This window comes from Capricornis sumatraensis, chromosome 11, assembly GCF_032405125.1.
Source record: "Capricornis sumatraensis isolate serow.1 chromosome 11, serow.2, whole genome shotgun sequence".
NCBI lineage: Eukaryota > Metazoa > Chordata > Mammalia > Artiodactyla > Bovidae > Capricornis > Capricornis sumatraensis.
Genome location: NC_091079.1, coordinates 20,353,794 through 20,368,501, shown reverse-complemented (window position 1 = coordinate 20,368,501; position 14,708 = coordinate 20,353,794). Strand labels below are relative to the sequence as shown.

At 61.0% G+C, this 14,708-nt stretch overlaps 1 protein-coding gene across 9 annotated transcripts; it reads right to left on the bottom strand.

Annotated features, from left to right (window-relative positions):
• Positions 1-591: 591 nt before the first annotated feature.
• Positions 592-12,819, bottom strand: PUF60 (poly(U) binding splicing factor 60). 9 transcript variants are annotated; one of them, XM_068984126.1, is made up of 12 exons: positions 12,683-12,819; positions 8,024-8,107; positions 5,764-5,859; positions 5,563-5,652; positions 4,660-4,710; positions 2,550-2,711; positions 2,387-2,479; positions 2,068-2,281; positions 1,788-1,978; positions 1,518-1,653; positions 1,094-1,329; positions 592-1,025 (listed from the first exon to the last, which is right to left on the bottom strand). In XM_068984126.1, the coding sequence occupies exons 1-12, from the start codon at positions 12,704-12,706 to the stop codon at positions 711-713; spliced, it is 1,692 nt and encodes a 563-aa protein (XP_068840227.1). In that variant the 5' UTR covers positions 12,707-12,819; the 3' UTR covers positions 592-710. The 9 variants fall into 9 exon arrangements, with proteins under 9 accessions (XP_068840227.1, XP_068840228.1, XP_068840229.1 ...); XM_068984127.1 differs by having other exon boundaries at positions 592-1,010; XM_068984128.1 differs by having other exon boundaries at positions 592-1,010; positions 8,024-8,104; positions 12,683-12,804.
• Positions 12,820-14,708: the final 1,889 nt, after the last annotated feature.

Below are 14,708 nucleotides of genomic sequence, written 5' to 3'. Positions count from 1 at the left end.
GCGGCCCCGCGCACAGCCTGTCGGGAAGCTCGAGTCGCCCCTGGCGCAAGGAACGGTGGGAGCTGAAGTCCGCTCAAAACCTGCGCTCCCTACGGCCAGCGCCCTAACCAGAGGCTAGGTTTCCTGCCTTTCCTCCAGCACCGCCCTGCACCTCCCCACCGCCCCCCGTCCCCACCTTAGCCTCACGACCCAGAGATCCCGCCTGCTGCCCCTCCCACGGGGACGTGGCTCCCCGAGGGTAGGGCGACAGGCCCAGGCTGTGCTCGTATTTATTTGCCTATTGGACTGCGTGTCCCAGGACTTCGGAGACTCTCTGGGTCAGCCTTCTTGCAACACTACCTGAGCATGTGATAGTAGAGCCCCGCACAGCAGGAAGGCCACCCCTACTGTTCATGGCCACCCCGTGCGGGCACCAAAGAACCAAGCAGCTCCTGCTGACCCCGGCAAATGCATTCCTTGCGGTGTTCAGGTCTCTGACCGCCAAGGCTCACTGCCTCTGCGCTTCCTGGGTGCTCGCCCTGCCCCGCACCTGCACCCTCGCCCCGGGAGCCAATAAGCACAAGACCACTGTCAGTCAGGGATGGTCAGGGCCAGCAGCACCTGCACCTTTATCCACAGGCTGGGCAGCCGGGCCCGAGATACCATTGAATCACTCTATAAAACCCAGAGGAAACAAGGAAAAAGTGCGAGTCCAGGGAATGGGGCCGAGGTCATGCAGAGAGGTCACTGTTATCAAAACGCTCCTGGTCATACACTTCAGCCACCACCTTGCGGCCAGCAAACCAGCGCCCATTGAGGGCCTGGATGGCCTTGTGAGTCTCAGAGGCTACAGAAAACTCCACAAAAATCTTGACAATGATCTCCGCGTCCTCCTCCTCGCCCTGCTTCTCTTGGTAGATGATGACACGGTTGACAGCACCAAACTTGCCACACTCCTCGGTCACCTCCCCTTCCAGGTCATCGTCGATGTCCTTGGGGTCCACCATGTTGCGCAGAACCATCACTGTGGACTGTGGGGGGGACAGCTGAGAGCTGTGGTTGGCTGGACAGCCCCGGCCCACCCTGCCCCGCCCCACCGACCCCGGTGGCCCACCTCCTGCTTGCGGAGGAGCTTTTGCATCACCATGTGGCGGGCGCTACTTCCTGAGATGCTCATGTGCTCCTGCTCACTCAGCATCTCTGGTCGCTCTGACTCAGGAAACAGCTCCTCCTCCTCCTTCTCCTTCTTGGGCTCCAGGAGACCAAGCGTTGGAGGGCTGGCCAGGATGGGATTCACCACACCCACAGAGGGGATGGTGACCGGAATGGGAGGCCGGGCCGGGGTCACACCTGCAGCAAACCCACCAAGTCAGCAGTCACTTCCCCCACCTCCCTCCATTTCCAGGAAGGAGCACAGGTGAACTGCCCTGGGGCACAGGGGGCCCTGGGGGCGAAGAAGCTCGTTAAGGACAGCTGAAGGCATCAAGCCCAGAAGAGCAGCAGTGGAAGGAGGGAAACCTTGACCCACCCAGGCTCACCTGTGATGACTCCTGGGGCCTGGGCAGCCATGACGGCCTGGGGTAGAGCCCCCAGGGGCTGGGCCAGAGTCAGTGCAGGGGACACCAGTCCAGGAGTGGCTAGGGTACCCAGTACCGCTGCTCCAGCCACTGCTTCCTGCAACCAAGAAGACCACCGTGCTTAGTCCCAGATCTGGCTGCCTCCACTCAAGACCACTAAAAGGGCCAGTCCCCATAGGACCAGTGGTCCCAGTGCCTACTACTGAACCACACAATGGCACCAATCCTTACCTGAGCTGTAATCTTGGCTGTGGCTGCAGCTGCGGCCACGGCAGCAGCCGGCGGGAGGCCTCCAGGTGTGGCCGGTGTAAGCAGGGGCATGGGGGGTGTGACAGCCTTGCCCACCCGCAAGTACTGGCCCCCCAGGTCAAAAAGGTTCATGGAAGACACGGCATCCTGGGACGATTGGGCTTTCTCATATTCTGCAGAGCAGGAGTGCAGTGAGGGCCAGCCTTGGGGCTGGGGTGTGGGGGGAGGGGGCTTTACCCCACCCCCACCTTCCCAAACTCACCAATGAAGCCATAGCCCTTGTGCTTGCCAGTCGTGGGGTCCCGAGCCAGTGTGCAGGATTTGATCTTGCCAAAGGCCTCAAACACGCTCTTGATGTCATCATCCGAGAGGTCCTGGTGCACGGAAGCCACGTAGATGCGGTTGAAGGCTCGCGCCTCCTCAGCCAGCTGGTCTATGATGGGCTGAGCCTGCCCTATGTTGCTGGGTCTGCCCACCTGGGGGAGAGACAGGAGACAAAGAGCCCCCAGTCAGTCTAGGCTGGCTGTCCGGACACAGAACACGCTGCACAATGGCCCCAAGGTCCCCTCCCCAGCCCTCACCTTGATGTTCCTGCCTCCCAGCATCACGGAATTCATCTGCTCCAAGGCCAGCTGGGCGGCTTCTGGGACCTCATACTCCACAAACGCAAAGCCCTGGACATAGGAACGTGCAGTCAGACCAGGAGAGCGCAGGGCCGGGGCGAGGGAGCAGACGGACCCTCACCTTGTGCTTCATGGTGACAGAGTCCCAGGACATGTCGATGCTCTTGATGGGCCCAAAGGGGGCGAATGCCTGGCGGATGGTGTCCTCCCCCAGCTCGTAGTAGATGGAGCCCACGTAGACCCGGCACATGATGGCCAGTGCCCGCTGCCGCTGAGCCGCCATCTGGAGCAGGAACAAGGGGAGACAGAGCCACTGGCCTGTGAGGGGTGGCGAGACACTGGGCAGCCCCTTCCCCTCCTGGCCCACCCCTCCCCTTCCTGCTCCGCTGTGGGGAGGGCTCCCCACGCGGTGGTGTGGTGCAGGATCCGCCCCTGCAGTCAGGGTGGCGGGGGTCGGCAAGACCCCAGCCCAGGAAGGAGAGTCAGGCCTGAAGGCAGGAAGTGGACACACCCTGGCCCACCCAGGCCCCGGGCGGACTGACAGCACAGCTGACAGCTGGTCGGAAGGCAGGGCTGCAAGCCCTCCACTCTGGGGCCGGGCACCTGGGTGGGCTGGGAGGTCCTCCCAGGGTCCTGGCCATGCGCTCAGATAGAGAGGGAAGGGGGAGCCGCCAGGCTGCAGGGATGCTGGTGTGAGGCAAGAGAGGGGACAAAGACAGGGCAGCTACTGCCCAGAAGAGACCCCAGGGAGGAGGTCAGGAGCCCGGTCAGGGACTCCCCAGAGAAGACTGGCAGCACCGCTCGCGCAGCCCCAGCGCCTTGAACCCTCATAGGAAGGGCTGCTGGTCCCCGGGAGCATCACGAGGGAGCAGAGCCACCAAGGGGAGACGCCCCGGGGTCCGCGCGGGCGGGCGCCACCGCCTCCATGCTGGGGCCCCCAGTCGCTTGAGGAGACACTCCCACCCGGCCACCTCAGACAACAGGCCTCGCAGGCAGCGCCCCAGAGCCACTCGCCATGGGGCACTGGGGGAGACCACAGGCCCAGGGCAGGCCAAGGAGATGGGCCCTGGCTCCAGCCCCTCAGCGGGGGACCCCCACACCCTCCTGAGGTTCCCCATAACCAGAGACCAGCTTCTTTCTTCAGATATGCCAGCTGGTCTAGTACTGGCCAGGCCCCCACATCCCACCAAGAGGAGCCTAAAAATAAGGCTCATGTTCCCCAGACAGGACCCCCTCCTCAAACTATGCTCCCAACAAAGAGGCCACAGGCTTCCTGTTGAGATCAAGGACTGCCCCCATCCCCAACACTTAGGTCCCCTCTCGCGCCAGATGCCCCAGATGTGAGACCAGCTGCCCCTGGGGTCAAAGTTCTCCAGGACAGGAGCATGTCTCCTCTTCAGTGTGGGCTCCCCAACAGTGGGGTGCCCAGAGGCCCCTGCCTGACCTGCTCCCACAGACAGACACTCCCTAGAGAGGACACGGGGTCTGTCTGGCCCCCGAGGACAGGACCGCGTGTCCCCTGTGAGAACTCACACCCAGGGACGGCCCCCGGGAAGGCCACGTTTCCCCCTCAGACTCCCGGGGGGGCCTGGCCTCCTCCTCAGCCTGCCTCTGGGAGTGGGAGGGGCATCTCCTCCCCACACTCCTCTGCTGACAGCAGCCAGGGCCACGGCCACCGCCTGCTCCCTGCCCACATGGACTCCGCCCCTTGCTGACAGCCAGGGCATGGGCCAATCCTGCTCCTTCCCTCTCTCCTTCACTTGGGTCCCCTCAACCCCCACCCACCTCCCTCCGTCCCCCCTCCAGGGTTTGAGGGGGCCGTGAGTTAAGACCCTTCTCTCCTCGGGCGCCTGACCCCAGCCAGGAGCCCGAGCAGCCTGGAGCCCGGAGGAGCTGGAGGCCTGGTGGCACACCCGATGTGTGCAGGCGGCACGGGTGCGGAGGGCCTGGCGCAGGCAGCTGCCCTCCTGGCCGGCTGCCCTCTGCAGTTACCTGGCCGGTTAGTTTTAAGGTGGGCCCTCAGAGCAGATGCAGGCCTCCCCAGGGGCGGTCCCGGGGTGGGTGCCCCCCACACCACTGGCCCCGCCGCGCCTGGCGCTCTGCTGCGCGCGTCCTGAGCTGGCGGGCAGGGCCGGCCACGGGGAGCAAGGTCCCCAGCACATGGGCGCACTGCCCCCCTCTAGCCCTGACTAAGGACATGAGCCCCGGAAGAAGTGAGCATGTCTATTGACCGATTGCAAAGGTGAGAGAGGATCTCCAAAGCCCATTGTCACTGCTGCCATCTGAAAGACAGTAAAGACAGAGTTCAGTCTGTTGGAGCCGAGCAGTCTCCGCTCTCGTCACACCTCACGCAGACAGCGGCAAGGCCCGGAGTCCCCGCCCTGCCAGGAGGCCCGCCTGCCTTCCCACACTGCCGGGCACCTGGCCGGCCACCGGCACCTGCCCAGGGGGGCCTCAGAGCCCCAGGTGCCCCGCCCCGCAGCCTGGCCGGCAGGGGCAAGAAGGAAGGGGGAGGAGCAGGAGGAGGAGGAGGGGGAGGGAGGGGAGGAGCGGACGGAGCACAGTCAAGAGCCAGGCACCCCCGGCAGCGTGAACGTTTTGCGGGCTGGGCGGGGTGCAGGAGGCTCGAGGCCCAGGCCTGTCGGCTTCACCCTGTCCTCTTCCCCCATGGCCAAGGTCGCCTCTGGCCACAACCCTAGAGCAGGGCCCTGGGGAGGCGTGTCCAGCCTGTCCTCTCAATCCTGGGCCCCGAGCCGCTGGACTGGACTCACTGCAGGGGCGGGGGCCTGACCGCTCTTATCCGAGGCCGTGGGGGTGGGGAGAAACGCCCCTCGGGGCTACACCATCAGCCTCGCAGCGGGGCACACGGCTTGGGGGTGACCCAAGGCCACAGTCTGAAGTCCGAGAAGAGGAGCCTACTAGGGAAGGGCGGGGGCGCAGGGCTACAGAAAAGGGTTGGCAGGGGCCGTGGGCTCTCAACAGGTGGGTAGGGCTGGGCCACTCGTGCCTTAGGGAGGAACCCGGGGGTCCCAAGGAGTCCTTGAGAAACGGAGCACCACAACACCTCGCGGGGATGGCCGCAGGCACGAGAGTAGGAGAGCGGTGGTGGGGTGGCGGGCGGGAGGGTGGCTCACCTGCAGGTTGGTAAGCTGCTGCTGCTGGTGGGCGATGGTCTGCTTCACCAGCACGCTCTTGATGCTCTGCTCCATGGCGTACTTCTTGGCCTGCAAGAGAAGGCAGTGAGGAGCACTGGAGGGCCCGCCTGTGGGGAGACGGGCCTTCCTCCACCCTCGAAGGGGTCCCCTGCAGTGGAGCCCCAGGAGGGACGCGCTCACCTTCTGGAGGGCCTCCTGCTGCTCGGGCGTCAAGGGAGGCAGTCCCAGCTTCGCGGCTGTGCCCTGCCCGTTCTCCATCTTGATGGAGTCTGTCCCCTGCAGATGGGAGCAGGGATATGGCTGAGAGCAAGTCCCCGACGGCCCTCCTGTGGCCCCAGGCCCACCCTGCCCTCTGCCCGACCACTGCGCAAGGCCTGCAGCTCAGCCCGTCCCCAGGGACGGACTGTCTCCTGCCTGGGGCAGACATGGGTCCAACAGCCCGGTGACTGTCCCAAACCTGTCTCCTCCAGGACCCACTGCTAAGATACACACCAAAATAGACAGGCACGCTGGGGCCCTTGGCCCACCCAGAGCAGCTGCAGGACCCAGGCCCCTCTGGAGTCACCAAGACAAGCAATGAGCAGTGAGAGGAGCCCAGCCCTCATGACAAGCCCGACCCCAGAACCTCCGGCTCAAGTTGCACAGGAGAGCTGGCTGGCACTGGCCTCCCAGACAAAGGGAGGGCCAGGGCTCTCTGGATGTTCTGGGATGCCCTGCTCTTGGGCTGCCTGGCACCCAAGCCCCCAGCATCATCTCACGGCCACACACTTGGCTTCCCTACTCAGGACCAGTTCTAGGGACCACTCAAAAGAGCAAGTCTGGGAGGCACCGCCCTCCCAGCACAGCTGCAGGTGGTGGTCCCCCATCCCTGCATACCATCCGGAGACCTGGACTTGCTCTCCCAGCCCACCTCACCAAACTTCTCCCTGGGCTGTGCTCAGCACCCTGGCAAGAGAAGCCAGAAACAGGCCCACCGTGAGGGAACAGAAACAGACACCCGCCAACACGCTGGGCGAGCACAGGAACGAGGAGATGTTCTGGCGGTGGCAGGCCCAGCCCGCTGTGGGCCAGGGCGGGAGCTACGAGGAGTGCGGGCATGCCCCCTACTGCAAGGCATTTCTAAGCTGCTGGCAGGGGAAGGACACAGCCGTGGGAGTGGCAGGAGCATGTGTGCAGAGGCTCGGAGCACACCTGTCTAGTCACCAGGCGCTGGGTGGCCAGCAACCGTCCGGACTGGGGATTCTCCAACCCCAGCATGAAGCCTCAAGAGGAACAGCAGGGACGAGAGGCAGGCCCCCAGCACAGGAGTGCCGGGCAACCACAAAGAGAGGCACAAAGGCGGCAGTAAGGGGCTGGCGACCCAGACCCCAAGAAGCACCCTCCTGACCAGCTGCAGTGCTAGGTTTCTAGCACAGGGTCGAAGGGCGGGAAGCCCTGGCAGCCCCTCCTCTGGCAGTGCAGTCTGGCCCCTGCACGGCGGTCCTCTCGGCCTGCCCGCCGGCCCTGAGCCCAGTTCTTCTCAGTGGGAAAGAGGACGAGGGCCGGGGCCACGGCTCCAGAGCAGGCCGTCACCATGGTGATCAATGCCAGCCCCCCTCAGCCCCTCAGAAACTTCTCAATCTCCTCTTTGTCTTGAGAAACAAAAAGCCCTTCTCCTAACAACCAATGGCTGGCTACACAGCCAGCCAGGGTCGGGAAGGGCTGGCTAGAGGGACACCCTGGCCCCCCTGCTCATCAGCTTCAGCCCTCATAGCTTCCCAGGATCCAGGCTGCATACCACAGCCCTCCCCAGGCATGCTGGGCACCCGGCCCCAACAGCCCACAGGCCACTCTGCTGAGGCCCTGCCCAGCCCTCTGGAGGCAGGCACTGCCATGCAGAAGCATAAAGAACCTTCTTATCCGAGGACAGCAAGGTCCAGCCCTCCACCCCCACCCCACGGGTCTGGCGATCAGCACTGGCTGAGACCCTCCAGGCCAACTCTGAAGTCGAGGCCCCAGACCTGTGCTCTGACCTGCACAGGGGTCCGCGTTCATATTTTACTTAGAGATCTGAAGGGAAACTCTATTTCTGGCTCTTAACACCACCCTGCACATTCTGAACGACACGTCCACCCTCCTGTATGACACCAGCAGTGAAAGGCACGCATCACCCAAGGTTCGGGCCCACCTGACCACAGCCACCATCTGCCCGGGATCTGAAGACACGTGAGGCGAGGACACCGAGTGGATGCAGAGCGGAGGCGGCTGGAGCCAGGAGGGAGGCTGGGTGGCAAGGGGGCAAGGCAGGGTCTCTGCCCAGAAGGCAGAGTCCCTGGGGCTCCTCCCACTCCCACCCCCAGCCAGGTCTCTCTGGGCCCAGGGACGCGCAGGCAGGCGGGCAGGCGGGCGGGCGGGCGGGCAGGCGGGCGGGCCTGAGGGCAAGAACGCTTAAGGGCAGTACCTGTGGAGGTTTCCATTTGTCTCCCGCTGCCACCACTGCCGCCGCCGCCGGCTCGGACCCCCCTCCTTGCTGGCCATTGACCTGCTGCAGGCAGGAAGGAGACGATGTGACAACATTCACAAGACCCAGCCGCCCGGGCCCTCGCTCGTCTTCCCTGGTTAAGAGCTGGGCTCCACGAGAACCAGCAAGGAGCCAGCTCTGACCTGGCCCCAGGCCTTCCTGCAGCTGCCCCTCCACGCCTCGCCCTGCCCGCTCCGCTCCTCCAGCACACCTGCCGCTGCCCAGGGCCCAGGCCCAAGGGGCTGGCCGGGAGAAACCAGAGCAGAGGCTGGGGCAGCCCCAGGCTGGCAGTAAGTCCTCAGAAAGAGACAGTGTGGAGAGCTGAGCTGTGCTCCTGCCCCCCGCTCAACAAAAGGCACTCACTCCTGGGTCAAGAGCAGCCCTCTGGCCACACAGGAAAAGACAACCAGGACCACCGATAGCCCTCTCCCTTCCAGAGGTGGACAGAGGCACCTCGCTAGCAGCCTGCACACACACTGGGCCAGCCCACACCTCAGTCTCGGTCCCGAGGCCCCTCCTGAAGATGGATGGCTCTGACTGGCAGGCCGGGCTGCGGGGCTGCCTCTGTAGGCCTCCCCTATGCTCCCATCCCCTGCACACTGTCCAGGGCTGTCTAACTCAGGGCAAGTGACAGTTTGGCCACATCTCAAGGGGCCAAGGAGAACTTGGTGTGAAGCCAGTCCAATGGAAGAAGGTGGGCAACATCATGGAAGTGAGGGTCTTAGCGGAAGGGCCCTGAGACTTGCCACCATCTCAGAAACCACACAGCAAGAACCCACTCCCAACTCAAGCGTGAGACCCACACACATCTAGGACACAGGCGACAGCCCTGCCCACCCTCAAGGCACCAAGCACAAAGCCGAAGAAAGGCTGGGCTGACCTGGCCAGAGCATGTCTCAGGTGCTCCAGCCTCAAGGAAGACAGCAGCACAAGCCTGACTGCACTAGAGATGTGGCCAGTGGGCGTGGAAGCTGTGGCCAACCCAGCGCTGCTCCTTCCCTGGAACCCCTCTGAAATTGGATCACTGCTGTAAGCCATGAAACCATGCTCCAGTGAGAGAGAAAGGAAACGGGGGCCCTTCTGATAGAGGTGCTACCCAGTGGGTGCTTGGCATCTGGGGAGAGGGTCTGGCTTTGCTCCAAGTGCCCTGGCAGTCCCCAGAACACACCAGAGCAGAGGCTGCCTCACAAAACCCCAACAAGAGGTAACTTCAGGTCTGGGCATGTAATCCAACCTCTTGACCTCTGTGAATTAGATCAACTTGAGGGCACATGTACAGATGATTTCCCACTCACCCAAGTAAGTGCAGCGGCCAACAGGAACCAGGACAGTGCTGAGACCAGAGACGGCTCAGAAGAGGCTTCGCAGGGAAATTCAGTCCACCTGGGACTCACAAAGGATAGCCGATCCCAGGGAATTCATCCCACAGAGCCTAGGGCTCTATTCTAAGCAGATGCTAAGAAAGCTCAGAATAAACTGCCCTTCATCATTACAGCTAGTCTTACACTATCCTCCAGCCGTGATTACAGCAGGCCAGTCACAAAGCACCCCAAAACCAGGCAGCAATGCCTCAAGGGGTGCAAACTCCCTCTGGCGGATGTGTGGGGTGGGGGAGGGTGTGTGTAGTGCGGGCTGTACACGGTGTGTGTGGTGGGGTGGGGTGCAGTGCAGCCCCAAGATTCTGGGGCCCAAACCCCTGCACTGCCACTAATCAATAGCCCAGGGCAAAAGGATCATTTCCATTAGAAAACCAGAAAAATCAAGTAATTACTTAACGCCTCCAGGCTTCAGGCTCGTCAGGCCTGTCTCCTGGGGCAGGCAGGAAGATTCAGCGAGTGGCCAACTCTGGCCAACTCCATATACAATACGTAAGGCAATTAATTCCTGCACATGGCCAGTGATCCACAGGTTTCAGTGATTTTTTGTGTGTGTGTTATTAAAACATCCAGAGTCAAGTCCCCACAACAGGACTTGTGCAGAACGCTGCCTCCCATCTGGTCGTACCCTTCACGTGGCACCATGCTATCCACAGCGCGGGCAGGTTCTGTGTGGGGCACTGCGGATGCACGAAATGCAAGACAAGAGACATGCTAGCCAGCCCTGACACGAGGTTACTTCTGTAGCACGAGCCCTAAGGAGAAAACCAAGCACAGGGTGGGAGAGAGGGAGTGTGAGGGCCCCAAGGCCACAGCAGCACAGACAGCTTCTCAGTGGGCTGACAGGCAGGCTGGGACCCACAGGAGAAAAACAAGCACCTTCACCTCTGGGAAGGTGAGGGAATCCAGTGCTCTTGCCAGATGCAACTCCTAGGACCATGGTCCCAAGGAGGAGTGAGCCCAGGTGTCAGAGGAAGGGCCCGTGGCCTGTTTCTGCAGTGACCAGGGGGAAGGCACACAAAAGTTAGAAGAGGCTCTTCTGTACCTTCCTGGGTTCTTACCCCCAGAGATCACTGTCCGCCAAGTCCAGCGCCACTCACCCCACCGCCCGCAAGAGCCAAAGCCACAGCTTAGGACAGCAAACCAGCAGTCCTCAGCAGGCACAGACCAAGAGACGGAGGAGAAGCCTTTGCTATGCCCCTGAAGCACTGCAGGGAACCGGTGACCCTTCTAGAAACCTATTCATTCGAAAGGTTAGAAGAGGAATGTGTGAGGCCACAGACTGGACCTCATTCCCACAAGCTGATAAGGTAAGTCTGGGTCTTTACAGTTTGTATATGCATATTAACATACATTCATTAACCTCCTGTGGAGAAGGAAATGGCAACCCACTCCAGTATTCTTGCCTAGAGAATCCTGCGGACAGAGCCTGGAGGGCTGCTGTCCATAGAGTGGCAGGGTCGGACATGACTGAAGCGACTTAACATGCATGCATGCAGTGGAGAAGGAAATGGCAACCCATTCCAGTATTCTTGTCTGGAGAATCCCAGGGACAGAGGAGCCTGGTGGGCTGCAGTCTATGGGGTCGCACAGAGTCAGACACGCCTGAAGTGACTTAGGAGCAGCAGCATTAACCTCCTGAAGAGGATTCAGATGGGCAGTGAAGACCCTTGTTGAAAAGCCCAGCTTCCAAGGTTCAGTCCCAGTGCGCACACCCACCCCCACTGTGACACCACCAGGTCTGGCCCTGTGCCACAGCTGAGCTGGGCGCCCCTGAGCAAGGCTGGGGTGTGGTGCTGATGCAGGTCTGGGGGTGCTCGGGGACACGAGGCCTCCACTCTCACTGGTCTCTGCTCCTTCTACACCTTCCCAGGAGTTTTGGTCCTTGTCTTCAAGCCTCCCTCTCCATCATCTTAAAACTTAAGACAGTCACCAAGGCCTCCACCTTCACCTCTCTTCTAATGCCCGTCACAAAGGTGGTTGCTCCTGTGGCTTCAGCAGGAAGCAGGATATGGCACAAAGAGGACAGTGAAGTTAGCCAGATCTGAGAATCACACACCGGGCCCCTCATAGCTTGGGGCCACTTTCTCACTGGGAGTCAGCTTCTGCCCCAGTGAGACAGGTTCGCCCCCTCTCTGGCCATCAGAGCCTGAGGGAGGCAGCCGAAGTACGCCCACTGACCCTCAGATCTCCCCCGTCAGTCCAACCTCCAGCCACACGCCTCTCAAACAAACCCCATCCATTAGACTGAGCTGGGGAGAGGTAGGTAAATAAAGGGATGAAGTTCCCTGTGAGGGTCCCTGAGGGGACTCAGTGGCATAAGTCTGGGAGGAGGAAGAGTGAAGAGAGACTTCCCCAAGGAAGTGCTGTGTGAGGAGAGGCTGTCCATTCGTGCTTAGCACTCCATGCGGCTGAGCACTAAGCAAGGCAGGAGAGATGTCTGCACCGCCCTAACACCTCAGGCACCCTGAGTGGAAACTGGTCTCCAGTGCCCAGCAGACGGCGGAACAGGGCAAGACTGTCTCTTGTTCCCTACTCCTCTCCCAAGCCCTCGCATAGCGCTTGGGACAATGTAACCACTCAGGATACGTGTAACGAGAAATGTAATGAGAGGCCTCGTCTTCCCTTCCTGAGCAGGGGTGCAGGACGGAATCCCTGCTGGCTGGAGACCTCTTCTCCGCTGGGCATCAGCAGAGAGCCCATTCACAGCTGTGTACTCAAGAAGCGAAGGCCTCCCTCCTCACCAGGCCCAATTCCGTCCTACAGGCCCGCCCTGAGGCCCCTACACGCTGGAGGGGGAGACGCCACGGTTCCACGGTGCTCCGCCTTCAAGTCGGGGATAGAGGCTCACAACGTCGGCAGAGGGGAACGACTACCGTCTGGCCCCGCCCGACTTCACCGCGAAGAGACCCGGCTCGCCACACGGCACGGCCGCCCCCCCACCCCCATTAACATCAGCCGCACCGCGGGTCACAGCCATGCCAGGTGCTCCCGCGCCGGCTGCCGGAAGTTGCAGTCTGCGGGCCGGAAGCTGCGGCCGCAGGCCGGCCCCCTCCCCTCGCGCCCGCCCCGCCCCCGCCCCGCGCGACCGAAGGCCGCAGAGGCTCGCGCTGGGCTCCGGAGCGGCCGCTACGTCTCCGAGGGACCCTCGGCGCCCTGGCCGGGCCAACAATCTGCTCCCGCGGTCTGAGCGGCGGCCCGCGGTCACCGGGGTCTCACTTACTAGCGCTATGGTCGCCGTCGCCATCTTGTGCCCGTCGCGGCCGCCGCGCGCGCCACACGCTTCGGTTCCTTCCGCGGTCTCGCGCGATCTAGGCGCCGGCGGAGGCGCTCTCAAGAGAACGGAACTCTCGCGATTAAAGGCCCTTTCCCCAGCGACGTGGAAGGAAAAAGGAACGCGCTTCCGGTGCGGGGAGGAACAGTTAACGCTCCGGGAAGGGCGCGCGGAAGGGGCGGGGGCGGGGGGGGGGGCGCGCGCCCCCGCCCCGCCCCCGCCCCTGCCCCCGCCCCCCGCCTGCCTGTTAGCGTCCTAGGTCGCCCCTCCCCTCGCCTCTCGCGGCCGCTTTCCCTTCGCTGCTCGGTTTCTCTGTCTTTGCAGGAAAACCCCGAGGCCGGGCACAGACGGCCGGATTCCCTCTAGAGCTGCAGTTGAAAACTGCGGCCAAGAATCGCCTTTTTTCGGACTCAGATTTCGAAATGCCTCTTTGCATCGTATCTCTGAATGTGCCTACCAGTGCATGGTGTGTTCCCTGTTATGGTCGCATTTTCTCTTTCCAAATGGTTCAGGAAACAGTAGTGCATTTTAGCGTCCTAGAGCCACCGACGTAACAGTCTGTAGAACTGCAACCCAAGAGACAGGCTTCTGAACCAATCCCCTGGGAATGGTATGCACTCAGTCCCCTTTGTTCTGAACTATAAAGTTCCAGGTGTCCATCCCTGGCGTTGAGCTGCCCTGGACGTTTATTGCATGCCACACCCAGTCCCAAGACCCTTACTCAGTGAAGCTCAGGCCCTGACGTTGTCAGCTTAGCAACTTTAGCCTGCCTGAGGTAGCAAAGTGTCTTCCCAAAGGAGGCAGGTCTCTTCTCAACCCTGGGAGAGTTAATGTGAAATACAGACACCCTGTTTAAACACGAAAATATTTAACTCATTTACCTTTCCTCTAAAATGATAAGAAAAAGTGCTTCGTTCAGTCATGTCCAACTCTGAGACCCTATGGACCGTAGTCCACCAGGCTCCTGTGTCCATGGGATTCTTCAGGCAAGAATACTAGAGTGGGTTGCCATTTCCTACTCCAGAGAATCTTCCCAACCCAGGGATCGAACTTATATCTCATGTCTCCTACATTGGCAGGCGGATTCTTTATCCCTAGCGCCACCTGGGAAGGTTGCGCCACATTTTTTAAAGGCAGAAACCCCCAAAGACAAAGAGGTGGAATGTTGTGAAGCTGGAGGAAGGTGGACAACAGGGGCTGCTTTAGCATCCTGGAGGTCAAGGTCCAAGAGATGGTTCATATGAGTGCAGTCATGAGGAGGAGATAAGAGCTCCGTCCCTACTGGCAGCGGCTGAGAGGTGAGCTCCAGCAGAGGCACACTTGGAGGGCCTGCCTGTTCTGAAAGTGGGGGAATACATGAGATTCCTGTCTTTCTGCCACCTCCACCCCTGGCTCCCCAATCATGTGCCACTCACAGTCCTCAGAGAGAAGAGCCTGTCTCTGCAGGAGCTCCCAACACACACACACACACAAAATAGACTGGCCGTTGGGAGGTGGGCAGGAGAATGACCTGGCTCCATCCTTGACCTCAAAGCTCACAAGACAATAAGCCCCAACCACTAAGATTCAACGTGACTGGGCAGCCCAGGAATACCACACACCTGAGGGAGAGGAAAACTGGAAAAGGAAAAGGGACTCAGCAGGCCAGAGAGGATGGAAAAAAGAAAAGCTAAAACCATATCCTTAGAGAGATAGGATGTTGCATCAAAGTACATGAACAAGATGCTCTAAAGAAAAACATTCAGCCAGTGAGAAAGCAGTTACAAATGAAAAATATGAGAGGAAAAGGAACAGTGAAACAGAAGTTGCAAGATAAAGTTGAAATCTTCCAGAACGTATAACAATAAAATCATATAGCTAGAAAACACACAATGGAGTACTGTCACACTCGTCAGCACTCTGCAGTACTAGAACCGGCGGGTGCCTCAGAGGCCTCCATAACAGAGGGGTGGGCTGGGACTGGAAGAAGGGCAAA